This window comes from Penicillium cataractarum (assembly GCF_028827025.1).
Source record: "Penicillium cataractarum strain IBT 29864 chromosome Unknown utg000007l, whole genome shotgun sequence".
Lineage (NCBI taxonomy): Eukaryota > Fungi > Ascomycota > Eurotiomycetes > Eurotiales > Aspergillaceae > Penicillium > Penicillium cataractarum.
In genome coordinates this window covers 1,916,746-1,941,229 of record NW_026622743.1, presented here as the reverse complement: position 1 = coordinate 1,941,229, position 24,484 = coordinate 1,916,746, and the positions used below count along the sequence as shown (strand labels likewise).

Below are 24,484 nucleotides of genomic sequence, written 5' to 3'. Positions count from 1 at the left end.
ATTGGCCGTATGGTCTACTCGGCTATACCTCGGCTTCTGGGCATTACCAGTGCTCACTACGAGTCAGTAATAATGGAATATTATTGATAAAGTCTCTCTTCTTGTGTAATAAAGGCATACTGTAACTACTAGCAATCAAAAATAATCAGTAATCAATAAACTCGAATGAGCCTGCTGGCAGTCGCAGTCAGCACCGGTTCACCTCCGCATCGGCCCTCGGCATCTCCGCAATTCCCAAATAACAGCCGGGCTCCTTTGCAACCCCCACTCATTACTACTCCCACTCGCCCTCTTTCACTTCAACCTTAAACATTGATCTCCCTCGACTACTATCTCCACATCAAATTTCATCAACATATCTTGAAATTTACCAAACTCGAACAACCTCCAAACCGCAGCAATGCCGAGTTTCGCCCGTCCACCACCAACCCCCCAATATGCCCTGCTGTCCTTCCCAGCTCCGCACGTCCTCCTAGTAACTCTCAACCGACCTAGAGACCTGAACTGCATCAATTCACAGGGCAATGCAGAGCTGCATGAAGTGTGGGAGTGGATGGACGACGAGCCCAGTCTGCGAGTCGGCATTCTGACCGGCAAAGGGAGAGCTTTTTGCGCGGGAGCTGATTTGAAAGGTATGTACCTCGACAACTACTAACATCCTACACATCAATACATTAAAATATACTATTACACATGAATGCATAGCTAACCAAGTCCTAGAATGGAACAACTGCACCCAATCATCAACCTCCAAATCCCCCATGCCAACCTCCGGCTTTGGCGGTCTATCCCGCCGCAAGGGCCGCAAGCCCGTCCTCTGCGCCGTGAACGGTCTCTGCTTCGGTGGCGGCGCCGAAATGATGATCAACTCCGATCTAGTCATCGCCTCCTCTCGCGCTGCCCTGGGTCTCCCCGAGGTGAAGCGCGGAGTCGTCGCACTCGCAGGTGCCCTGCCCCGTCTGGTCCGAACAGTAGGCAAACAGCGCGCCATGGAGATGGCTCTGACGGGCCGGCCATACACCGCTGAACAAGCTGAGCGGTGGGGATTGATCAACGAAATTGTCAATGTGGATGATTGCGTTGGCGCTGGTGGCAAGGTCGATGATGATGCGGTGTCGAAGAAGGTGGTTGAGCGGGCGGTGCAGGTTGCGTCTGAGATTGCGGGAAATAGTCCTGATGCGGTGCTGGTTAGTCGGGAGGGGGTTAAGTTGGGATGGGAGGGCATTGGGGCTGAGGAGGGGACGGTTATGTTGAATGATACTTGGGTGCGGCGGTTGTATGAAGGGGAGAATATTAAGGAGGGGCTTAAGGCTTTTGTTGAGAAGAGGAAGCCTGATTGGAAGGATAGTAAGCTGTAAATGGGGCTTGCAGTACATGCGCTATCTACCCGGATAGACTGCTCGAATAGCCCTGTCAGTCAATATTATCAATCTTAACCTTTACATTGAATGTCACTTGACTGATAGATGATTGGGCTTCAATGATCTGTGCTCCTTTAATGAACGCAAGGGCGAAGAATATTCATTTTTGTATCCCCGGCCTTGAGAGAGAATAATTAGCTACAATTCCACAGCTACGACCGCGCTAGTCTCTGGGTATACCTTAGCCAACTTAGTATATTAACCAACGATAGGTTCAGCACGACCCCGAGGGAATAACCTCAAACGAGTTCTTACCAGCAAATCAGCATAAGTACCAATTAGGTTTTCCAGGACGACTTACAATGGATTGAACACCACCATTCTCATAAATGACAGCATGACCAGAGAGTCCCGAGTCACCAAGACCTGTGTGCCACCCATCACAGTTCGCCCCATGGTATGCACATATCACATATCCACTATTTAGGTCCGGACTTCCATTCATACAATCCGCGCCCCCGACAGGACTGCAGGCTCTTTCGCCCGAGCCAACAACTCTTCCCGGAGAGACGGATTTGGAGCAATTATCCTACAGAAATCAAGTTTACTTGGTGCTTTCAAACGTAGATTGAGGATCTGCACCCCTTCTAGAAAGCTGCGACCCAGGATGCACGCTTTGTCAATGGCGGGGATGGATTTGCGAAGACGAGGCTGGTAATAGAGAGGATAAAGAGGATGGACTTGATTATGGCTATATTGGATGTTCTACCTAAGGGAGAATGATTGATGTGATGTGTAAACGCAGAATACAATTGCTATAATCTGATATGGGAGAAGATAGAGCCAGCAACCGGACCCGTCCATCGGTGATATAATCTACTAATTTATAGAGCTGGCAAAGCTCGCTTTAATATGTAGAGCGGAATATTTGAGTCGGACATAAAGTGCTCCAACCATCAAGCTTCTCTTCTTTCGGCTCTTTTTTCCTGTTCATCTCGTATCTCAGATCACGAGAGGCCAGCCAAAATCAGCGAGGGGTTACACCCAAGTGGTTACGCCGGGAACGGGTCATTTTAAGGCTACCTCTCGGAGGTATAAGTATGGTTACTATTAGGATCAGTTATAGAGTTTATGGGATAAAAGCTTGGTCCCTAAGGATATCCCTGTTTGAAACGATGGATTGTTTGGGATAGTACTTACAAACAACCGACTAGGCTCCCATATTTCGTAGTCCTAGGATACGATGCTTTCTTGGGAAGGAACCCATAAATCATTTCATTTTTCTATATTGTCTAACTTACCAGGCAGCACATTTCGTAATCGAGGGCTTGTGCTCGCAATATGTAGGTTGATACTACATTGCAATAAACTAGCACCCAAAGATAAACCGACAGGGGAGGAGCCAATCACAGAACAGGATGTTTAAATATTCAGTGGAGGTTGAACCAATCAAGATTGAGCAAGGCAACTCCATTGCGAGTATGCCGCGTACCAGAGATGTTGCCTGGTTCATCATTTTCCATTCAAACAAGGCTCTGCCCTGAATTTCCTTTCAACCTTCATCACCGCAATAATGGATTCCAATGCCAATGCCAATGCCAATTCTCCAACCAACACCCTCGACCCGATAGTCATCGCCGCTAGAGGCAATGAAATCACAGGGCTCGACATCTTCCAAAAAACGGAAGACGACTTTGAGCTACCCAGAGTAGGAGAGCTCATGTCACAAATGCACGCAGACCAACCCACTGGCGGAATAGACATGGTCTACGGAAAGACAGACACCCAGCATCTCCGCTTTTGGAAAGCCAATCCAAGCAAGTCATCCGAATCATCCAAAGCCCCGATTATCGTCTTCGTGCATGGCGGCAGTTGGCGATCAGGGACGAACCTGGATTCCATCGGATCTACCAAAGTTGGTCATTTGACCGAGCTAGGCTATGCCTTTGCGAGTATCAACTATACACTCTTCCCCACCGTGACGGTGGAAGAACAAGTACAAGAGATAGCCAATTCGATCAACTATCTCGTGAAGAATGCATCCGATCTTTCTATCGACCCCGAACGAGTCGTCCTCATGGGCCACAGTTCCGGTGCACACGTCGTCACCCTCCTAGGAACGGATACTCGCTACCTCGAACGAGCGGGAACCAGCGTCTCCATCGTGCAAGCCGTCATCGCCCTCGACGGCTCAAACTACAACGCCGCAGCCGAACTCAACGATAACCCCGGCCAGATTGCGGACCACATGCTTGACGCCTTCGGTACTGATTTAGCCCGATTACACGACATGTCACCGACATATCATGCCCGCGCACCCAATGCCCATGCATTCTTGCTTCTGCATACTCATAGACATGGGGATATTCGGCAGGGAGTTGAGTTTGTTGCGGCGTTGAAAGCTGCGGGGACGGAGGCTGTTTTGCATGTTTTTGAAGGGCAAGGGTTTGAGGGCCATATGCAGGTATTGCTTCGATTGGGGGATAGGAAGTATCCTGCGACAGTGGTGATGGATAGTTGGCTTGAGGGGAACGTTCCGGTGAATTGAGTCATGTCATTGTGGACACGATGGCGAGCCTTGTCTCCGGGAGGGATGAGTGGGGGCATGATGCCTCTGATATTGCGGCATATTGATTCGGGCCGTCGGGAGCTTTGAGAAGTATACCACAAGACCTATTAGCCAGAAGATGAATAAACATGATGCTACGAATGAGTTACTATCTTCGTATTCAAATATAAACAAAACTCAAAGCCTTTTTATATAAATGTGAGCGAATACCTGTTCACGTCATCATCCCGTCCATTAAGTTTGGCCCCCAAAGTCGCGATGTACTTCGGTGTCTCATGGCCAAACACGGCCAACTTCCGTCTTACATTAGAAATCAAGCAAAACCTATTTAAACTCCACGCATATACAAAATCCAACTATCAAAGCAATTATCCTTCAATCCACCCATCTATCAACAGCAATGGCACACACCTTCTACGACGGGACAATCCCCGTCCTCCAATCCCTCCTCCGCACCCTCACCCACGTCCTCCAAAAAGGCTCCACCCCCACCAACACCACCACCTCCCCCTCCGAACTTGAAACAACCATCTTCGCCGCACGCCTAACACCAGACATGTACCCCCTCTCCGACCAAATCCGCCTGGCAACCCAATTCGCCGAAAACCTAGCCGCCCGCCTAACAGCGCGGGACCCGGTCAAATTCGACGGTTCCCCGACAACCTTTGCGCAGAGCTACGAGCGCATTAATACCGTGCTGAAGGCGCTGGACGCGGCAGATAAGGAGCTTGTTAATGCACAGGCTGATGTGCTTAGTCCGACGCAGGTTGGGCCGGGTGCGGTCGTTGATATGAGTGGGAGTGCGTATGCGCATCGGATTGTGTTGCCGAATGTTTATTTTCATGTTACGACTGCTTATGGGATTTTGAGGATGAGTGGGGTGCAGATTGGGAAGAGGGATTATTATGAGGGGTTCTTTCCGCAGTGAAGAAAAGAAACGTGGGGGAGTACGTATAGAGTGGTGTGTAGGTGGTTGGTTGGAATGGTGGGTTCTTGTGAAAGGCTTCGTCTATACATCGTTCAAGCCCAGTTAAGATGGTAACAGATCTCATAGAATAGCTTAAATCTAGCATTATCACAAGCTTTCCGGGTTAACCTCGGACACGGCATACACTACTGTATACTGACGGGCATGATGCACAGAGCACAGCCTGGATATACATCTCCCTGTCAACCCATCCACCAATAACAGCAACTCGGACAAGAAATCCATCGTACAAGCTCGACAATACTGACAAGCCAGTAAACAGTATGAACCAATACATCCAGAACGTGGGCCAGGGCTGCAATCCGAATTCCCCGCATCACACTCAGAGACCCCATGCGGAGAACATACACCTCAGTACTACATACTATACCCGGCCAGCCGTTACATTAGCCAACCCTCCCACCAGGAATTCATATCCACGCGCTACAGTATTATAAAGCTCCACAAGTAACATGCATGTCACCTCAGATACACAGAACCAGTGTAATGTTGCAATAATTATTTTATCTCCTACAAATTAAGATCCAGTCATTATGTGTAATATCCCACAAATCATAGAACATATCCACTCTGGCTAAGACTTCAATACCCCATCCATTCCACCCAGAACAGCTAGACCGAAACAGTAATTCAATCCAGTACTCCGTAGTACTCCGCACTGCATACAGTATCTGCTATTCGCTATAAACGCCGCGACAAATGTGGATCTCCTTGCACAGACTACAGTAATCCCTCAAATCTAATTACTCCCAGTACAGTCACTAAAAGATAAGAGATACGCTAAAGTTGACTCCATACTGTATCGTCGGGGTGAATTATTACCGAGGCTCTTCTCCATTTCCCCGAATCCCCGGGGTATCCCGCAACTGCAAGCCGAAATGTCAGGAACTGGTTGACTTATCAGGTACATCAGGCACTAATGCATGGCTCGGGAGACTACGGACTACGCTTAACCGAAAACGGTATAATCCAGATCAAGGAATCACTGTAAGAAATATTGAAACACGTTCATTTCCTTAATCCATACTGCACAGTAAGGGGGTAGTCATAATTCATATCGAAACCGAACAATAACAGAAAAAAAAAGGCTCATTCCCGTTCCATAATCCCATAATACAGCCGTGTATTCGCCGAGTCCCATGCTTTCAAAGGTAAAATATAATTCCGATTGAGAATAGTGCAAGCACGTCTAAATGCGGGGCTGGCCAGTTTCCCTGTAGAAAGAACAGTATGTTAGCAAATGCGTAGAGAAGTGGGAAGGGAAACAGTGAAGGGTACATACTTGGCTTCAGATTGCACCTGGTCCACGACCTTGACGACGGCCGAGAAGAGTGGGTGCGTACGTTCCAATCCAGTCAGTTGGACTGTCGCATCGGCCGGCGCGTTCTCCTTTAGAATGGTGGCGAGTTCGACACTCTCCGCATCATCCTTGACGTTCTGGAAACGCAAAGCCATCTCGACGGAACCCAGGAGAGAATCGTACTTCATGCCGCGCTCGGCGAGTTGAGCAGCAGGTCCAATGAAACGCTCCTTACGGCCAAGCTTGCGCACGGGTGCACGACCGACACGCTCGACGCTGTCTTCCAGGTAAGGGTTGGAGATACGGGCGATGATGGTCTCGACGTATTCCTGCTGCTCCTGAGCTTCGATCTCGTGCTTGTCAATGATGAGCGAGGCAGTCTCCTTGAGCACATCACGGACGACGCCGCGGATGTACGAGTCGTGCATGGCCTCGGCAATGGTCTTCTTGCCGGCGTAGCGGCCATAGTACGCAGCAGTGGCGTGGCTGGTGTTGACGGTGAAGAGCTTGCGCTCAATGTATGGCTCCAAGTGGTCAACCCAGTGAATGGCGGGGATGTTTGGGTGGCCCACGTTGCCGAAGGGACCCTTCTCGACAACCCACTCGTAGAACTTCTCGATGCGCACGTTCAAGCCGCTGTTGGGGGCCTGAGCCGGGACAATGCGGTCGATGGCAGAGTTGGCATATTGAGCACGCTCACCCATAGTCTCGAGACGCTCCGAGTCCGTGTGGGACTCGATGTGACCACGGAGAGTGTCGGTGGCACCGATGGCATTCTCACAGGCAATGACGGCCAGTGGTTTGGGGGTAGAGCGGATGTCAATGCCCTTGGCGATGACGGGAGCAATGAACTTGAGAATGTTGGGACCCACGGCACAGGTGACGATGTCAGCCGTGGAGATCTCTTCAACGACGTCTTGCTCATGGGTCTTGGAGTTGATGGCGCGGTAGTTGGTGATGGTCTTGGTGGTCTCACCAGCTTCGCTGACCTCGGTGACTTGGTAAGACTTGGTATTCTGTAGCTCGTTGATGATGTTATCCATGACATCAATGAAGACGACCTCGTAGCCTGCAGTGTGCAGGAACTCGGCAACGAAGCCACGGCCGATGTTGCCACCGCCAAAGTGAATAGCCTTCATTCCCATGATGATGGTGGTAGGGCTGAAGTATGAAGGGGGTAGAAAGAAGCAAAGATAAGATGACTAGAGGCAGATCCGATCACAAGATCTGGGGAAAAGGTCTTGTGACGTGCTAAGAGCGGGTGGCTGATCTTGCAGAGTGGGGGAAAGGGGAAATGATGGGTGAGGAGAATGAGACTAGAGGGAAAAGAGGGGGGAATGAAGAAGTATTTAAGTGTTCCCAAGAAAGGCAACCGAAGTAAAAGCGAGAGGGGCAGGCTCTCGGACTTGGTTCCAGCTGGAATGGAAAGAGCGATTATGGTTTTGCCTGGCTTCCATTTTCACGGTACATCACCAAAGTTACCATGTATACCATGTATACTATGAGAGATTACCATAGTATACTATAGTTGTACTAGTCTAGCGTATTACTACGATAGTACTAGAATACTCTAGTATCCTTCTCCTATTCCTCCACTATACTATACTCGAACTATGACCGTCATTCCCCACCCCAGTCCAGCTCTGACCGGGATGACTTCATCGACCTCGGGAGGCGCACGGATCTAGCCTCCGCCTTGTTTCCCATGAGAACATCATGATATCGATCCTAACGGTCAACACAGGGTTCTGTTCTGTTAATTCCATTCTTTATTATCTCTTCGCGTTCTCTTCTTTCTGCAATTCCATTTATGCCTGGTGTAACCCCCCGCTTTGGGCTTTGGCCGTGCAACCCCCCCCCCTCCATATCCCATTATTCCGTCCCTTTTGTATAGTCCAGGTATAGCCCAAGTATAGCCCTGGTTCATCTCCCCATCGCCGAACCACTCACAACACGCCATCCCCTCTAATCGCCCCGGGAACTAGCCCGCTTTCTGGCCAGACTATTTCCCTCTCCGAAATCCAGACTAGACGGTCCAAACGGAGTACACAACTCCCCCATTCGAACCGCTTTTCCACCTATCTGGATCGAGTCTCCACTGCGTCCATCCTGACGAATCACCGAATCCCCTCATCAGTGCGTTTCACTTCCCGATGGAATTCGCGCCTCCTCCAGGTACGGCGACACGGAAGACGGAAGTGGTATCTACGATTCCTTTCACGTTCAGAAATCATACCCCCCAAGAATTTCCATCCCGACCCGAAAAGACAAACTCACCGGCGAACTAATCTGGGATTAGGACACGGGAAAAGTGACCAGGAGTAATCAGACAAGAGGCTGAATATGATGATGACTGTATACTTTGTCCCCCTTAGTTAATAGTTACCTACCGTAGGTCACTACTATGTCCATGACTCTTCGAGTCTGACTGTACCTCTCGTACTCCGTAGGTATTTCGCAAAGGCCCCGGAAAATCCCGCCCAGACCTCTTCCTCTCTCTCCAGCTGTTCTCTTTCTCTCCGCATTCCTGCGCTTGAACCTCATGGGCCCCTCTCGTCTGAATTGTCCTCGTCTCAAAACCGAGCCACAATGACGAGCAGACGCTGGAGGCCCATTTAGGCCACTGCCTTGGCAACCCAAGACCGCTTACCACATATGATAACCCATGAGCACGGACCGTGGTGTAGACACACCACTGCACAGCCAAAATGAGTCTCGATGTGGGTTAGTCTATGATAACCCCAACCAATGACTTCTTCCACATTTCCCTTTTCCCATTACCCCACTAACGATACATCCCTCTTTTCATAAACCCCCCCCACTAACTAAGCAGGCATCATCATCATCATCATCCCCATTGACGTGAAGCCCAAGAGCCCAAGCCCAAGCCTAAGCCTAACCCCCCCCCCTCCTTCCCCCGTGTATGCCCGCGCCCGTGGCCGTGGCCACCCGCCGAAACTATCGCGGACGCCTCAAGAAACCACCCCCCCCCAATCGATCCTAGCGGAAAACCGGAGTACTGTGGTCCTAGACGCAAGCCCCAGACATCACCCCTCCTGTCCCTCCCGATCCCATGCCAAGCACCCTATCTGAATGATACGCATATGCCTCGTAACTAAACTAGGAATTGCAGGGGATCGACCAGTTGATTCTTTTGATTCTTTGATTTCGTGTCTCCACTACTGGTGACGTCGGATGAACGGCTGACAGTTGCAAGACCCAGTTTTTTTGGGGCTGTTCTTTTCCCGCTAATCACGAAAGAGGTCGTTCTGCAATCCCACCCTGCCGAGGTTTATTTTTTTTACCCCCTAGTTTCCCGGGACGATAGGGACGAGGTATTTCGATGAGTTTCTTTTGAGTTCCGCTTCATCTCCGTTCCTGGTCTGGCTAGTTCGGTCTATGGGGATGAGCATGGGGATTGGGGCATGGGGATTAACGTGGAAATCTTGGATATACTGTAGATGTGGATACTATGAGTATGAATGTGGATATGGATTGTTAGTTTCTACAGTACAAGCACGGGCGGGTCGGGCTCTATCATCATCTGAATGGCGTCAACTCTACTATTCAATCTGTGGTAAGTTGTGAATGGCTGGTCTCGCCGGCCGTTTTCCCGACGCCTCGTTTTGCGTGTTGGCTTGCGCCATTTATTGCTGAATGGCTCGAGCGGGAGATGGACATGGCCCTAGTCCAGTCCCTACATTCTGTCGAAAACAGAGGATAAAGGCAGATCGCGGAAGCTACCGTGCTCGCAGGGAGTATGTCATTTTAGCATCTTCGCCCTAGTACATTTTAGTGCTCCGCTATCTGTCTGGAGTAGATACGGAAGACTCCGTCGCAACCAGGCAAGGCAACTAAGCTAATACAATAAACTAAATGAGCACGGAGGATACAACCAGTTAAAGCAGAGAAGCCAATCCGCTCAGGAATCTTCGTCGGGTTGCACGGCGCTTCCAGGCACCCAAAGTCCAACCCAACTATGGAGTATAGTATCCAATTGCGACTATTTGGTTGGTCGAGGCGATTATCTACAGTATAAGACAACTTTTCTGTCTATCTTGAATGTCAGAAAAAAAAAGCCTCGGAAATATCCTCCAGACCTCGTTCCTTCTTCTAGCCCGGTTATTGGGTGACTTTACTTTCAGCATCGCGAGAATCCTTCGTTAGACTGGATTATATTTTCTCATTGCTGGCATAGCCGATCATAGATACCTGGTTTTGATGAAACCAGTCGTAAGGTTACAAACACAAAAAAAAAACCACTCGTTTCTCATACCCGTTTCTCGTCCCGTCTCTCGTCCCGTCCCGATGCTGGTTCCCGACGTTCGTCCCACTGGACAACTACCAGAACTCAAATCTTCCCCCTCTTCTCTTCTCTCCACATTTGCATTTGGCATCCACATCCATCCCCTCCATCACACTCCTGATCAACCCTCCTCCTCATCCTTCGCCGGCGCAGGTTCCTTGGGTGCAGGCGCACCCCGAACAAACACATTCATGAAGCTGGTCAAACTGCCCGCAATTAATAGTCCCGTCGATGCCCATGTCATTCCGAGGAATTTGTCGCCGTAGCGGGCTGAAACGTTTGATCCATCACCATGCGCGTTGATAAGTGCCACGAATTCAAAGGCGAGGGCCGTGGCGATGATTGATGCGATGCTTATACTGAGCGAGCCGAGCTAGATTGGATATTGATGTTAGCGAGTCCGCTTCATACAGGTGAGATATACTATCCCTGCGATAGTACTCGGATTTCCTTTGGGAAAAAGGGGTTCATAATGACAAGAAAACAGGATCCAGGATCCAGTCCTGCACCAGAAAGAAGCAAACCAAAGCCAAAGCTTCATGTTGCATGTTGCACGTTGCAAGTCCCAAAAAGCAAGAAAAACATACCACCAAAAACCCAACCTCCAACATCCCATACTGCGGCTTCGGCATAGCCACCTGCACCCCCTTAACCAACAACACCGTCCCCACAGCCCCAACCCCAATAATATACAACACGGCCATCGCGCGACTCGTCATCCGGAACGCATGGAAATCATCACTGATAATGCGCGGCCACTCCAGCGCGGGTCCATGCGTGACCTCCTTCGGCCAGGCTGCTGTCGGGTCGAAGGCGAAGAGAATCGTTCGGTTGGAGCAGTCTGTTACGTTGCGCGAGGAGTAGAGGTCTGTTGCGCCGGGGGGCGCGGGGCCGAGGGTTCCTTGGCAGTAGGACATTACGTGGACGGAGTAGAAGGTGTGGGCTGGGGTTGTTGATGATAAGGGGGAGAAGGTGGGGGAGAGGGAGGAGCCTTCGGGGGTGTAGATCTGGGAGGGTAGGTTGTTAGTAAAAGGTATGGTGCTGTTGGAGTGTAGGGCATTGGTGTAGGTGTAGATGTAGATGGAGGTGTAGGTGTGGGTGGAGATGGAGATGAAGCTGTAGATGTGTATGGGTCCCAGGACGTACTGTGAGTAGGTTTACGCTGTCAAGAAGATTCTTCTGTGTTCCGGCGAAGAGGCAGCACATCGTGATGATGAATGCTATGAACGCCGTTATCGTTGGGAAGATGCTTTTGAGGTCGATCATGGTGGGTGGTTGATGCCGATGTGGACGCTGATGCAGATATCTCTTGCTGAGCAGGCGTATGTATAGATGCCAGTCGAGGCTCAAGTCACTGAATGGTCAGACACCAACCAGACCTCCTTGAACCAGTGCAATCGTCTAGGATTCTATTCAGCAATGCGAGGATCAGCACAGTCGCAAGCAAATCACCACCAATCCCAAGATATCAAGTTCTCGATACTAACCGGACTCAACTCAAAAAATGATATCGGAACAACCAAAAACCAAACTTCGGTAGATCATCTGCGAAGAATCTCCACCTCCCAGCCCTAAACTCTTATACCTCCAACCCAATACACACCAGACCAAACACCGAGATACCACATCCAAGCCCCCATTCCCACCGAGGGCTGTCCCAGACACAAACCGTCACAGCTCATCATCAAGGCACGATCACGAGATGAATTCTCCGCGGTATGACCCTGCTATCTCCATACCTCTGCCTGGGATAGTCGAGGGGGACGGGTCCAGCTTATCGCGTCGACATGCGCCTTGATATGTGGATAAGGGCCTTGGATTGCGAAAAAGCGGGCCTTCACGCTGGAAATTATTCTAACAGGCGGATTTCAATGGGGGTTGGGGGTGTGTCTGGGATAGTTATGGGTGTTCCCGCCTGCGTGTGGAATGTTGGATGGCCCAGTCCCAGCCTCGGGGTTGCATGCCGATGGAAGGGAGTTGCAGTCGCGACTTTGGTGGGCGAGGTTTGTGAGGTCAGATTGGGGATTTAAGAGGCCATGTTCCTTTCATCGAGGAAAAAGCTAGCCTTGAGTGCTTGGGGTAGGTTGAAGTTCGTCGTGAGAACGTTGTGTGATGGTCCTCGTTGCGCTGAGCGCTAAACAAGGGCGTTGTCGGGGTGGTCGTGGACATGATCGTACCAGCATAATGGCTTGTCATCTCTAATGCGATATACCAGGAGTAAAAGGGCTCATAGAATGGAAGATAATTTGATTGTCATAATTCGTGAGTATATAAATATGTGGTTGGAAAGTGAGTTGAGGGTTGGAGGGTGCAAAAAGTGGGCAGTTGGCAAGTCCCGAACTCTGGAATGTGAGCGACTCAACAACGCCAGCGGAACCATCCACCATGCCAGGTGACTTTGCGATATACGAAGGACTAACCAACTACCTCGTACTATCGACTACAAAGCAATAATTAACTCATACCAACTACGCCTTACCCAATAATATCTCCTAGTCTGCATCATCTACTAAAGTTAGTATAACCACCCCGGCACCCGCGGCTCACCACGGATCCTCATCTCACAAACTCTCCCCAGAAAAAGATCCATCATCAAGCCACTCGACCATCGGGCAACGCCTAGCGTCCTCAGAGCCACCGCCCGAGCGAGCGACGGCGTTCCCGTTCGGCAAGGCGGCCTGGAGGACCCCAGGACCCCAGGATCGTGGTCTAGACGAATCCAGATCCGGCGAGAGACTGGCGCGGACTTCCAAAAAGGGCATTTGTTCTGCAAGGCGCGAGCGAGACGAACGAACACGCGGATCTGATGATAGGATGGGGGTTGAAAGGGATCGAGTGCTCACCAGAGGAAGATCACCAATAGTGCGATCTCGAGGGGGACCACTGGGTAGTCGTGTTGTCGCCTCGTGGTTCATCTGTAGGTAGCGCTTTGGCTACGGCAGTATCACGATTCTGTCAGCCCTAGACAGGATCAGGGTCGGGATCGGCTTCTGAAATCAGATCTGAATCATGCGGATGGCTATTCCTGGCAAGGTTCTCTCCAGGGAAGGCTGAGCTGAAACATCCCAGCCAGGCAACCTTCTAGAAGGATTCTGGAATTTTGAAAATGAAAAAAGACGAAACCACGGCGTATGCAGGGGGTAGCGTGGCGTTTCCCCCCTAGACCAGATATGACGGAGCTACTCGACGACGAGACCCTCCGTCTAGCTCAGCCTGTCACACTACGGTCTTCATTGGATGGTATATCGTATGCGCGAACTGCGAGCTGGTGTCCGGACAGCTGCAGGATAATGGAGTGGACTACTGCCGAGCCGAGATCGTCCGGATATCCCACGCCGCGACGCTGCAAACCCCTGAGAATAATCAAAAATATAATAATGATCGACCGTACATCATCATTGGCGACGGATCCAAAGTCAATCTGCAGGCGGACCGTGTGTCGTGCGCCGGCTTGCTTTGGTGCAAGCTCCGGTGGCGCCGAAGGAACGAACCGCCTTCTAGAAGGCAGCGAGGCATATTCGGGCACTGCGAGTGATCCCTGCATGATGCACCAAGTGCTCGGTCTCGCCATTGTAGAGAGTAGGACTCGAGAGGCATGAGAATGCACTGCAGCTTAAACCGGTATGTCGGGGGCCAGCTGACAAGCTAAGCCGACGAGCGAGAACCGATAGTCTGCCCACGTGCTGGACTTCTGACCTAATAGCCCTGCGCAATGCAAGGGAATCGTAAGGCGTTCGCTTGGCCAGGCTTGGAGATGCTTGAATATCCCTAGATGTGCTTGGTACGGCACTTCGGCGCGAGGAGGCGAGGTCAAGCAATGGCAAGCCTCAGCCAAGGCTGCATATGCCATGAATTCTCGGCGCATGCAGCGGCTCAAGAGGTCATATTCGGGTGTCATGATATCGAAACATGTTCATCGATGTCGCATTTGACTGGTCCGGCGATGATTTTGCCAAGCATCGTTAATGCCAGTTACGAGGCATAATCTTCCGAGTTCTTTACGAGAACCGGCAGTGCCAGGCTCCGTACTCCGTATGGCCCCAGAAAATAAACATCGGATGAGATGGGGAAGGAAGGCCACAGTCGAAGCACGCGATACGTGTCGCATAACGTGGTGCTGACCGGGCAAGTTGGGAGGTTGTCGTTGAGCCCGGCGGGCTGTGGTTGGTCAATGGGAAATGGAGGGAAACGGCAGAGGTCCAAAGAAGCGCGCACATGGGCAGAGCGGGGGATTTAACTGGCTCGCGGGGGGCCAGCAATGATCAGTGCCCCCGGGATATTAGCGTGGAGTTAAACCGCCATCTGCGTTTCCAGAGTCAGGGGAACTAGGCCATTCCGGGTTACGACGTGCATGATCATGGTACATCAGCACTGCAGCGGGCTTTTTCTGGGACCCTCTCCGCGCTTGAAACCCAGACTTTGATGTCACTGTGTGCCACAGGTACAGAAGCCACGAGGAGGTGAACCACTGTTGAGATGGAGATTGGCTCCCTTGACATTCCGAGGGGTCCGGATGCGCCTATCACACTGGAGGATTCCGAGAGGGTCCTGAACTGCTCGATCCCGCTTCGCTACACTTGGCAGGAGGGCACGTGTGCCCATCTGTGCATGTTGGAGCGACGAGATGCTGTACCGCTGGATCACTCAACCCGAGGCAAAGTCTCTAGTGCGCCAAGAAAGTGCCACTCGGCAAGGGACAAACTCGAATAACGCCCTGTATACTGCGCCCTGCTCGTTAGTTAGAAACAACGCATATTCTTAGGATCAGAATTGTGATGACTGGAATCGAAGGAATGAGTACAGTGTACACTCCGAACGCTTTGAAGATCTCAGGGTGACGGACTGGCCGTCAAACCCGTTGCCCCACTGATGATCGGCCAAATTTAGCAGGCGGTCAGACTCGAAAAACCCGTCGAACCCCGACCGAAACCCGCCCGAACGGGACTGCATCTGGTCAGTTGTGGATCCCCACCCAGCAGATCTCATCCAGCAGAACGGCATTTTGCCAACACGTGGTCTCTTGATTGGCTGGCGGCTCTTCCTGCATTCGCTTCTTTTTCTATTCTCTTTTCTTTTTTTCTTCTTCCCCACTTGTGCTGTTTTCGTCGCCGCATCTCCCCTCTGGCTCAATCAGCGTCTCTCGTCGTGCCCGTCCAGACTCCGCCATCCTCAATAGACTCTCCAGATTCGACCTGGTGTGCAGGCCAAAATGGATTATCCCCCGCCCCATCATGAGTGGGCCACTTCTGGCCCCGGCAGACTTTTTTTTTCTTCTTCTTGGCCGGAAAGTGCGACCTCCAGTGGAGTCCGCCACTTGACTTATCAGCAACGAGCCTGCGCGCACGCCTGCTCGGTCTGCTCTCTTGTGGTCTCTTCTTCTTCCGCCTCTTTCCCTCTCTCCCAGGCTCGTATATAAACCTCTCGAGATCGCCATCCTTGGCTCCCAAGCCACGTCCTTTATTGTGGTCATCACGACTATATACCTCTCCTCATTCGGTAGAGTCTCCTCGTCCAGACTTGCCAATACTCGCCGGTCGTCGCCAAGCAGCACCGAGAGGAGCCACGAGAAGTCAATTGCCAACATCTCGTCGTCAACGCCGTCACTATGACCGACTTTGGACCTCGAGCCCCCCATGGGCCCGATATGACGGGAACTCACAACCCGCTGGAGGATATGCACGCCCACGAGAGGGGTGCCTTCGACAAGCTGATCCGTCCCGAGGACAGCTACAATGAGGATGGTGTTTACTGGGCCGATATGCCTCTGGGCGAGAAGATCAAGTTCGTCAGCTCGTACGACGCTAAGGAAGCCGGCAGAGAGCTTTCCACCATCTGGTCCATGATCAAGGAGGACCCGTTGTCCCCGGTTTCATACTACTTCCGTAACATGGTTCTCCCCGGTGCTGGTCTCGGTCTGGAGGGTTACGTTCTGTTCTCCATTGGCAACATCAAGCCTCTTTTCCAGAAGACTTTCCCCGCCTGCTGGAGCAAGCACGAGATCTGTGACCAGCAGTGGGTGAACGCCGTCGATTATCTGGAGATCATCGGTATTATCGTGGGTCAGATTCTGGTTGGTTTCGTTGGTGACTGGTAAGTAATAAATAAGCTCCTCCACAAACTCACGCCATGTCCTTTCGGGGTCCAATGGGGTTCCCTCGAGACAGAGACCGTGCATATGCTAACGTCCGCCACAGGATTGGCCGTCGCTGGGGTCTGATTCAGGATGCCACGATCATGTTCATTGGTCTGCTCATGCTTACTGCCGCCTGGGGCGTTACCCAGAACGGTTGGGTCATTTGCTACGCTTGGTCCCTGTTTTTCTACTCTGTTGGTGTTGGTACGTTCTTTATCCCTTCCTAGCTTGAAATAACCGCGCGTCTAACTGGGCCACTATAGGTGGTGAATATCCCATGACTGCCACCTCCGGTATGGAGAACGCCGTCGGCTCTGGCAAGATTTCCACCAAGGAGGACCGTCTCCACCGTGGTCGCAAGGTTACCAGTGCCTTCCTGATGCAGGGCTGGGGTCAGTTCTTCAACCAGGTTCTGCTGATCATTCTCCTGCTCTGCTTCCACCACGGTAGCGGCAACAACCCCTACTCCCCCGTTTCTGTTCAGTGGACCTACCGCATCTCTTTCGCCATCCCCGCTGTGGGCACTCTATGGCTGGTCTACTACCGTGCCTATCACATGAAGGCTGCCTCTAAGCAGTTGGTTGCTGCTAAGAAGAAGGCTTCCGTCACCGGTTACGATGTCGAGTCTCTCCGTTTGACCTTCAAGTACTTTGGTCCTCGCCTGCTCGCCACTGCCGGTGGTTGGTTTGCCAACGATGTCTTCTTCTATGGTAACAAGCTCTTCCAGAGCGAGTTCATCAGCGTTATCTCCCCCAAGACTAGCTCGGTTATGCCTACCTGGCTCTGGAACTTGGTCAACGTTGGTGTCTCCCTGTGCGGTTACTACCTTGCCTCTTTCTTGATCGATAACAAGCTGTACGGTCGTAAGTGGATGCAGACTGTCGGCTTCCTGATGTGCTTCATTCTCTTCGTCGTCCCTGCTTTCCACTACAAGTACTACACGTCTGCGGCCCACATCAAGGAGTTCCAGACCATGTACTTCCTTAGCTCCTTCTTCAACCAGTTCGGTCCCAACTGTGTCAGCTTCCTGGTTGCCGCCGAGGTCTTCCCTACCCCTATCCGTGCGACTGCCCACGGTCTCTCCGCTGCTGCTGGTAAGGCCGGTGCTCTGCTGGCCTCCGTTCTCTACAACTACATTGACACCCAGACCAAGTTCTACGTCGTCCCTTGGTTCGGTCTGGCCGGTGTTGTCCTGACCCTGGCCTTCCTGCCCGACACTACTGGTCTCGACTTGAAGGAGCAGGAGCGCCGCTGGCAGTGCCTCCGCGAGGGTCGTGAGGAGGACTACCACGGTCCCGCCGTCCACCCCAAGCACCTGTCCTGGTACGAGCGCTTCGTTCTGAAGAAGGGCCGCTTCTACGACGCCGAGCTGGACTACCAGCAAAAGGTTGAGGAGTACCGTACCGAGTGGGAGGCTCTCATGGCTCAGCGCCTGGCCGAGAAGGAGAAGAGCGATGAGGTCTTCGATACTGACGACACTCTGCTCGAGGGTCACGTGCACACCTACTTCCACCGCACTAGCCCCATGTTCAAGGGTATGGAGCAGTCTATGGAGCAGTCTGCCACCAACAAGCAGGACACCTTCCGCCTGCCCCCTGCTGCCGAGTCCGGCTCCGAGGAGACCTTCTCCAACGAGAAGCCTGCTGCGCAGGAGTAAATTGCATTTGCTGGTTCGTTCTAGCTTTTGAAAAGCTAAGGACTTGGATATACATTTTGGTTTGGTTTGTTCTATTTTTATCGCTTTCCATTGGATCATTGTTTGGCTGGGGACCATTCTTGTTTTTGTTTTTTTTGAAAATCCCCCTGTTTTTGGATATACCTCTTGGCTGCGTTGCTTGTTTGGACATTGCATAAGCTTGCATGAGTTGCCAGGCCTTTTTTTGCCTGGCTGTAATTAGACGTTGATACCTCTCACATACCCACTTGGAATGATCATGGCTTTACATGGCTTTTAAATACCTTTTCTATCGATCAAAGTAGAAGTTTGAATACTGTAAGGTCTATTTCTTGAGCAATATCTTGCATCTGTACACCCTGGCTTTTGAGCACCAAATGCTGCCAGTCCCGATAATCTCGTGGGGGTTTGTTGTAGAAAGCTGCCATCACAGAAGAATAAGATATCCAGTTCGCTTTTCAAGCCCGAAGAATCAAATTGTTTGAATTTATTTACAGTCCTAAGTTTTAAGCTCTCAATTTAGCCCGTCTCTTTGATCCACCTAAGTGACTGGATTATATCACACTCTACTCACTGTCATCGCCCGAGATACGGTCGTAAGGCTTCTTATTAGCATAGCAGTCCGTCTCCTGCTCCTCAGGCAAAACACCATCCGTAATATAAGCCTTCGACAAACGATCCGTACATTCCGACAAGTCCCGTCTAGAACTATGCCCGTAAGCATGGTGAACAATCAACCGCGCATTCCGACCCATCTCCTTCAAAAGCCGTCTCCCATTGCGCAGCGGCGTCGCAGGGTCATACGTCGAGGCAATCAAAAGAGAAGGAGTATTCAGCGTGTGATTGAGATCACCACGGTATACCTCTGACGGCCGGCCCCAGTAGGTATTGTAGTATCGACAAGGCAGAACTCCGAAAAAGCGCGAGTTACCTGCCATCCAGCTTTGTGCGGACATGTTTGCCCATAGCTGGTCCCACCATTCGAGGCCGTCGGGCATGGGTGCGTCGTAGGAATCGGAGCAGATTACGAGCATCTCGAGTTCGCTGGTTGAGGGGGTATGTGGGGAGGGTTTCTCGGAGTGGTCGCTCCATGAGAGGTCTAGCTGGGTTGCTGCTAGGGTTGCATTGCCTGCTTCCAGTTCATAGAGTAGTTGTGCGGTACTTGGCCATTTTGCCGGTTTGTACATAACTGGGTAGAGCACGTTCTCCACGAGCGCGGAGTAAGTGATCAAGGAGGGACCGCCTGCTTCTGTGTATGCGGATTGAGGGCGGATTTGGAGAGATGCGAGTAGTCGGGCCATCCGTCCTTCTAGCTGTTCTAATGTGACGGGGCCGTCATTGTCAGAGACGGGTTTTGCGAGTGCACATGCCTCCGGTCCAGCAGTGATACACTCGCCCAGGAACCCATCGCGCCATGCATCCGTCGCATTGTCGAGAGAGGTCCAACCAAAGCCACCCTGCAGACGGTGATCCCTGACGTACTCCGTCCCATCGAGGATCAAACGGCCCGCACGATCGGGAAACATATTAACATATGTCTGGCCGATGCCCGTCCCGTAGCTGACAAAGTACCCGGTGACTTCCTCTTCCCCAAGAGCCTTACGGATCTCATCGACATCGCGAGCCACAAAGGCCGTGCTAACGAAGCGACCGAAATCACCCAGGCGCTGTTGACAGGCAAAGAAAGTAGCGTTATTCATGGCGTCCATCATTTCTAGTTGCGCCGAGGGAGCTTCTTCGCGATAACGAAGTGTGAGGAGTGACCAGCGATCCCGGTGTGCATCTTGAGGGAAGCATGCCCCAGAGGGAAGCGAGATATTGACACCCCGTGGATCCCAGCCTAGTACATCGAGTTGCCCGTCGCTGAGGCGGTTGGTCGTTTCCTCCGCAGTTTCCCATAGGTAAGACGTCCCGCTTCCGCCTGGGCCCCCGGGCTCGATGATGAGAGTGCGCTTGCTCTTGTAGCTGTCTGGGGAGTTATCGGTCTCGTTCTTCAGAGGCAAGCCCGCGACCTGGAATTTAGTCACCGCAAGGCGGACTATACGGGTATCCGACTGGTTGTGATAGTCAAGCGGGAGATCCAAGTATCCACAAAGGTAGATTCCCTGGCCATTGCTACCCCAGCTCCAATGACTGGGGGTTGGGTCGAAAAGAGCGGCCCATGATTGCTGAGGGGTTGGGTCGTCGAGTGGCGGCGGAAGACTGGCAGCGGTACAGGGGAGGAAATGGAATGGATCATTCTCTTGTGGGTATGATCCATAGGGCGAATCTTGTACCTGAAGTTGAGTCCCATGGTGGACGTGGATGTGGTTGTCTGAAGCCCAGCCCTGTGCTGGGGTAGGCAAACCACGGAACCCTGTTAGCCCCAGGATCCCCACGCCTGCTACCGACCAGAAGATGGTCATCCACGACCATTTTCGACGTCGGCAATTAGAATTGGGAGGTTGCTTCTCCATCTCCGGGCTCTTGAGGAGGTCAGCCATGGGGTATCAAGGTTGTTGCTTTCCTTGAACATCTCTGGAACAGAAGCTTTTTGACGTTGCGCGGGAGGGCACAAGGCTGGCGCCATAGTGCAGGGATTAGGCGCCAAGGTAACATTGATTAAGATAGTGTCGTGACACAGGCATTGCAGGGGAAACAGCAATTGTGTCTATCAAAGTTTGCAATCCATCACATTGTCGGAAGAAAGGGTTCTGTCTTAAGGACAATTATACTTCAAGTAAACATTATCAACCCAAAAGCTCTACAAAGCCAAAAGCCAAAGAGCCTCGGCTCAAACTCGGCCAGTCAATATGGTAGGCGGTACCACTGGCGGTGACCCAAAAGGCCGGACATGTTTACGATGCCCCGCGACTATTTCCCTCTACTTCTATCTCCTTCAATGTGAGAAGTTTTTCAATTTTGGCAGAGGAGAGGAAGGAATAATGAAACTCTTCGCTTTCGGCTCCAACGGCTCCGGCCAACTAGCCCTCGGCCACACAGAAGATGTCTCCACGCCTACACAATGCCTCTTCGACGAGCCTCCAGCAACAAACGATGCAATCGTCCACATCGCCGCTGGTGGAAACCACACACTCCTATTGACAAAGAGCGGCTGTGTATATGCAGCGGGGTGCAACACCGATGGCCGATGTGGTTCTCGTACATCTGATTCTGGAGAGAATCTACTACACTTCCGACGGGTTATTCTGACTGATGCTGCAACGGGATCGCCCATTGATACATTCAAGTGCGTGTCTGCGACGTGGGAGGGGAGTATCTTGGCTGCTAGCGTGCGGAAATCGGTTGATTCGAATGTACACGAGGATAAGGTGTACGTTCTGGGATCAAATCCAAAGGGTGAATTGGGTCTCCAGCTACAATCTACATCCACTCCTGGTGACAGTGTGGTCCAGCCCGGATCGTTTATCCCGGATTTTCCACCACAAGATACGACTGTGGTTGCACTGGCTAGTGGAATGGGTCATACGGTCGCTGTTTTGTCGAATGGCGACGTTCACGGCTGGGGCGGTTCGCGGAAGGGGCAATTAGGCGAGACTCTGAAAGCACAAAAGATTGTCTGGGCTCCGGCCAAGGTCGAGGGAATTCCATTCGCAGCACAGAGTGCGGTTTGTGGGCGTGAGTTCAGTGTTGTCTGTGGAGATCGCGGAAAGGGCGAGTTTGTTGTTCTGGGAGACATGGCCAATCGATGGGGTATTTTGGACGTCCCAGCGTCTCTACAGAATATGGGTTTAGATGGGAATGGAAGATTTTCGGGATTCTCGAACATTGGAGCAAGCTGGCATGGTGTTTATATACATGCTATCTCTCAGGAGTCTGCTGAACCCCATTCTGCTCCTCTCATTGCATGGGGTCGCAATGATCGTGGCCAACTCCCGCCTGACAATTTGCCCCCTCCTGTCAAAATGGCCGTTGGAAGCGAACATGTGCTTGTGCTGATGCGTGATGGCACGGTGGCCTCTTTTGGATGGGGCGAGCATGGAAATTGTGGACCTGATACCGATGGGCGAGGGAATGTTGCCGGGCGGTACAGCTTGATCCCTCTGGAAGCTGTTTCCGCTAGCGGTGGGCGAGTCATTGGCCTCGGCGCTGGATGCGCGACAAGCTGGATTGTTGCAGAGTGACCGGCTATCGGCGTCCTTGCCGGTCCGGTTCTAAATATTTATCGCACCTTGGTTGACACGAAGATGTGATCGATATCGCTCAATAATGAGCATCTCAGTCGAAGAGGCCAAATCCACGGACCTATGAACTGTCAGTTGCAATCCGCAAGAAGGGCCAACTCATAGAAACAAACCTGTGAGATCCGCTGTGTCGGCGGGATGCCCATCTCATCCTTCGGTTCTTGATTGGTCTTAGTCCCTGCCCTCGAGAAATCAGGCTCCTCGTCTCTGAGTGTGGCCTCGAACGCATCCGGTCGCCCACTCGCATCCCAGCCCAAGATATCTTGCGGTTCTTCTTCCTCCTCCTCATTCATCTCGTCCCACTGGCGGTCATCATCCGCCGGTACGAACAAACTGTCATACTCCATAGAAAGCGCGGACGCACTCGGCCTCTCACTAGCCGTTGATCGTGATAAGTGCTCCTGCGTTGATGTCCCGTTCAACGGTTTGATAGACCGCGTCCGTGGTGGCGGCGGGGGCATTTGCGTATTTTGGGTGGCTTCACGAGATGTTTCATGTCGACGTCCTGAGATTGGCGCTGCGGGCGTTTGCCGCTGTGAGAGTTCCCGGATTGCCGCACGCGAGGAGGTCGGTGCAGTCTCACCGTCAAGCTCGCCGCGGGTCATAATAGTGAACTCGGCTGCAACACCTTCAAACTCGTATGCAAGTTGCAGTGGTTTGCAGGGGCGGGTGTAGCGGGCTGTTATAGTTGCATTTGCGGTCTCGGCGTGGGCAACGGCGGCTTTGAAGTCTTTAAGATTAATGGCGATATGCATGTTGTCCTCGACGAGGAATTCTTCAAAGTCGCGCTTATCGGTGGCGACGGAGGTATGCACGGGGTATTTGAGAACCTCTTGGTCGAGTCAGCGATGTCCATGAGAACTTGAATTATTGATAGAAGGTAGACTAGGGGCATTTGATACCTTTTCCGTCCATAATCTTTGTTGTAAAACTGGTGAATACCGCCTTGCCAGAGTCAGAGTACATATCAAGCTGTTCTGCAGACAGGCTGAAATGTTCAATGACCTGCTTGAGGAATCGCGGGTCCGCAGTCCACTGGTTAGTAGCTCTGCTTCTATCGAAAACAGCGTGCTGAATGGACGCAGGCTCGTAGGTGAGCTTATATGATTTGATTACGCCTAAAACATTGATTAGGAGAAAAACCCAATGGGGCAAACGAAGAGACAAACCGAGTCCGCAGATCATCTTCACTGTCAAGCGACACTCTGTCTGCTGCGGATCTTCGTGGAGTTCCATATCACAGCGCTCAACCGCAGTGTCCTTATTCCGGTCAACTCTTCCGCGGAAGATCGACAAGAGCGCCTATTAGAGCAATTAGAACAGAATTCAAGAAAAACATTACCAACAATACTCACCTTGATAAGAATCTGACAATAGAATCGATCTCCTCCATTACCGGCTATACTCCGCCGTACCTCAAACGAGTACGCCTCAAAAAAGACCTCCCGCTTACACGCAAACGACGCAAACGCAGTCTTCGTGGAGTTCAGGGCACTCAATCGAAGCTGGGTTGGGATGATCAGTGAGAGTCTTCAAATTCACTTCTAGGGGCGGGTGCTTACCAGATCATGCTCAGCTTCAATGGCGACTGTGTCGCTGAATTTAGAGAGGCATATGAGCACGTCGTGGAGCCGCACCAATGCTGGCGGGGCCAGCGACAGTGAAATAGTCGTCATTAGCAAGGCAGATTTAAGATGTGGCACAATGACTCCTGACTTGATCCGTCAGAGAGCTTGTCCTTTGAATGGTGAGGCGCGACCTCGACGTGCTGAACCAAACCCGTGACGCGACAAATTAGGATTACATAATCAGCTTCAATTTCACCCTTTTGGGAAGGGCGTGTTTACTCTGCAAATCTCGGTTTTTTTGGAATCATTCTATCTTTTTTTAAAAAAAAAAATTCGCCTACTTCAAATTTCTATAATATTTGAATGGTGGAGTGCCACCATAGTCCCAGAACGGGCCTTT

General features: G+C 51.6%; 10 protein-coding genes across 10 annotated transcripts; 5 read left to right on the top strand and 5 right to left on the bottom strand.

Annotated features, from left to right (window-relative positions):
* Positions 1-400: 400 nt before the first annotated feature.
* On the top strand, positions 401-1,358 carry N7496_008338 (enoyl-CoA hydratase/isomerase family protein; the record flags this gene model as incomplete). Its single annotated transcript, XM_056701257.1, has 2 exons — positions 401-632; positions 721-1,358. 2 exons carry the CDS (start codon positions 401-403, stop codon positions 1,356-1,358), a joined length of 870 nt encoding a protein of 289 aa, XP_056553320.1.
* A 1,576-nt stretch (positions 1,359-2,934) lies between these two features.
* On the top strand, positions 2,935-3,909 carry N7496_008337 (alpha/beta hydrolase; the record flags this gene model as incomplete). Its single annotated transcript, XM_056701256.1, has 1 exon — positions 2,935-3,909. The coding sequence occupies one exon, from the start codon at positions 2,935-2,937 to the stop codon at positions 3,907-3,909; it is 975 nt and encodes a 324-aa protein (XP_056553319.1).
* A 421-nt stretch (positions 3,910-4,330) lies between these two features.
* Positions 4,331-4,858, top strand: N7496_008336 (DUF1993 domain-containing protein; the record flags this gene model as incomplete). Its single annotated transcript, XM_056701255.1, has 1 exon — positions 4,331-4,858. One exon carries the CDS (start codon positions 4,331-4,333, stop codon positions 4,856-4,858), a length of 528 nt encoding a protein of 175 aa, XP_056553318.1.
* Positions 4,859-6,107: 1,249 nt separating this feature from the next.
* Positions 6,108-7,363, bottom strand: N7496_008335 (mannitol-1-phosphate 5-dehydrogenase; the record flags this gene model as incomplete). The annotated part of the gene is made up of 2 exons (XM_056701254.1): positions 6,108-6,132; positions 6,201-7,363. The coding sequence occupies 2 exons, from the start codon at positions 7,361-7,363 to the stop codon at positions 6,108-6,110; spliced, it is 1,188 nt and encodes a 395-aa protein (XP_056553317.1).
* Positions 7,364-10,645: 3,282 nt separating this feature from the next.
* Positions 10,646-11,790, bottom strand: N7496_008334 (uncharacterized protein; the record flags this gene model as incomplete). Its single annotated transcript, XM_056701253.1, has 3 exons — positions 10,646-10,897; positions 11,112-11,531; positions 11,671-11,790. 3 exons carry the CDS (start codon positions 11,788-11,790, stop codon positions 10,646-10,648), a joined length of 792 nt encoding a protein of 263 aa, XP_056553316.1.
* A 1,942-nt stretch (positions 11,791-13,732) lies between these two features.
* N7496_008333 (uncharacterized protein) lies at positions 13,733-14,095 on the bottom strand (the record flags this gene model as incomplete). Its single annotated transcript, XM_056701252.1, has 1 exon — positions 13,733-14,095. The coding sequence occupies one exon, from the start codon at positions 14,093-14,095 to the stop codon at positions 13,733-13,735; it is 363 nt and encodes a 120-aa protein (XP_056553315.1).
* A 2,034-nt stretch (positions 14,096-16,129) lies between these two features.
* Positions 16,130-18,314, top strand: N7496_008332 (putative MFS phosphate transporter; the record flags this gene model as incomplete). Its single annotated transcript, XM_056701251.1, has 3 exons — positions 16,130-16,614; positions 16,719-16,861; positions 16,921-18,314. 3 exons carry the CDS (start codon positions 16,130-16,132, stop codon positions 18,312-18,314), a joined length of 2,022 nt encoding a protein of 673 aa, XP_056553314.1.
* A 584-nt stretch (positions 18,315-18,898) lies between these two features.
* Positions 18,899-20,815, bottom strand: N7496_008331 (alpha/beta hydrolase; the record flags this gene model as incomplete). The annotated part of the gene is made up of 1 exon (XM_056701250.1): positions 18,899-20,815. The coding sequence occupies one exon, from the start codon at positions 20,813-20,815 to the stop codon at positions 18,899-18,901; it is 1,917 nt and encodes a 638-aa protein (XP_056553313.1).
* A 309-nt stretch (positions 20,816-21,124) lies between these two features.
* Positions 21,125-22,456, top strand: N7496_008330 (uncharacterized protein; the record flags this gene model as incomplete). The annotated part of the gene is made up of 1 exon (XM_056701249.1): positions 21,125-22,456. One exon carries the CDS (start codon positions 21,125-21,127, stop codon positions 22,454-22,456), a length of 1,332 nt encoding a protein of 443 aa, XP_056553312.1.
* Positions 22,457-22,550: 94 nt separating this feature from the next.
* On the bottom strand, positions 22,551-24,192 carry N7496_008329 (uncharacterized protein; the record flags this gene model as incomplete). Its single annotated transcript, XM_056701248.1, has 6 exons — positions 22,551-22,577; positions 22,630-23,348; positions 23,419-23,634; positions 23,686-23,818; positions 23,872-24,021; positions 24,079-24,192. 6 exons carry the CDS (start codon positions 24,190-24,192, stop codon positions 22,551-22,553), a joined length of 1,359 nt encoding a protein of 452 aa, XP_056553311.1.
* Positions 24,193-24,484: the final 292 nt, after the last annotated feature.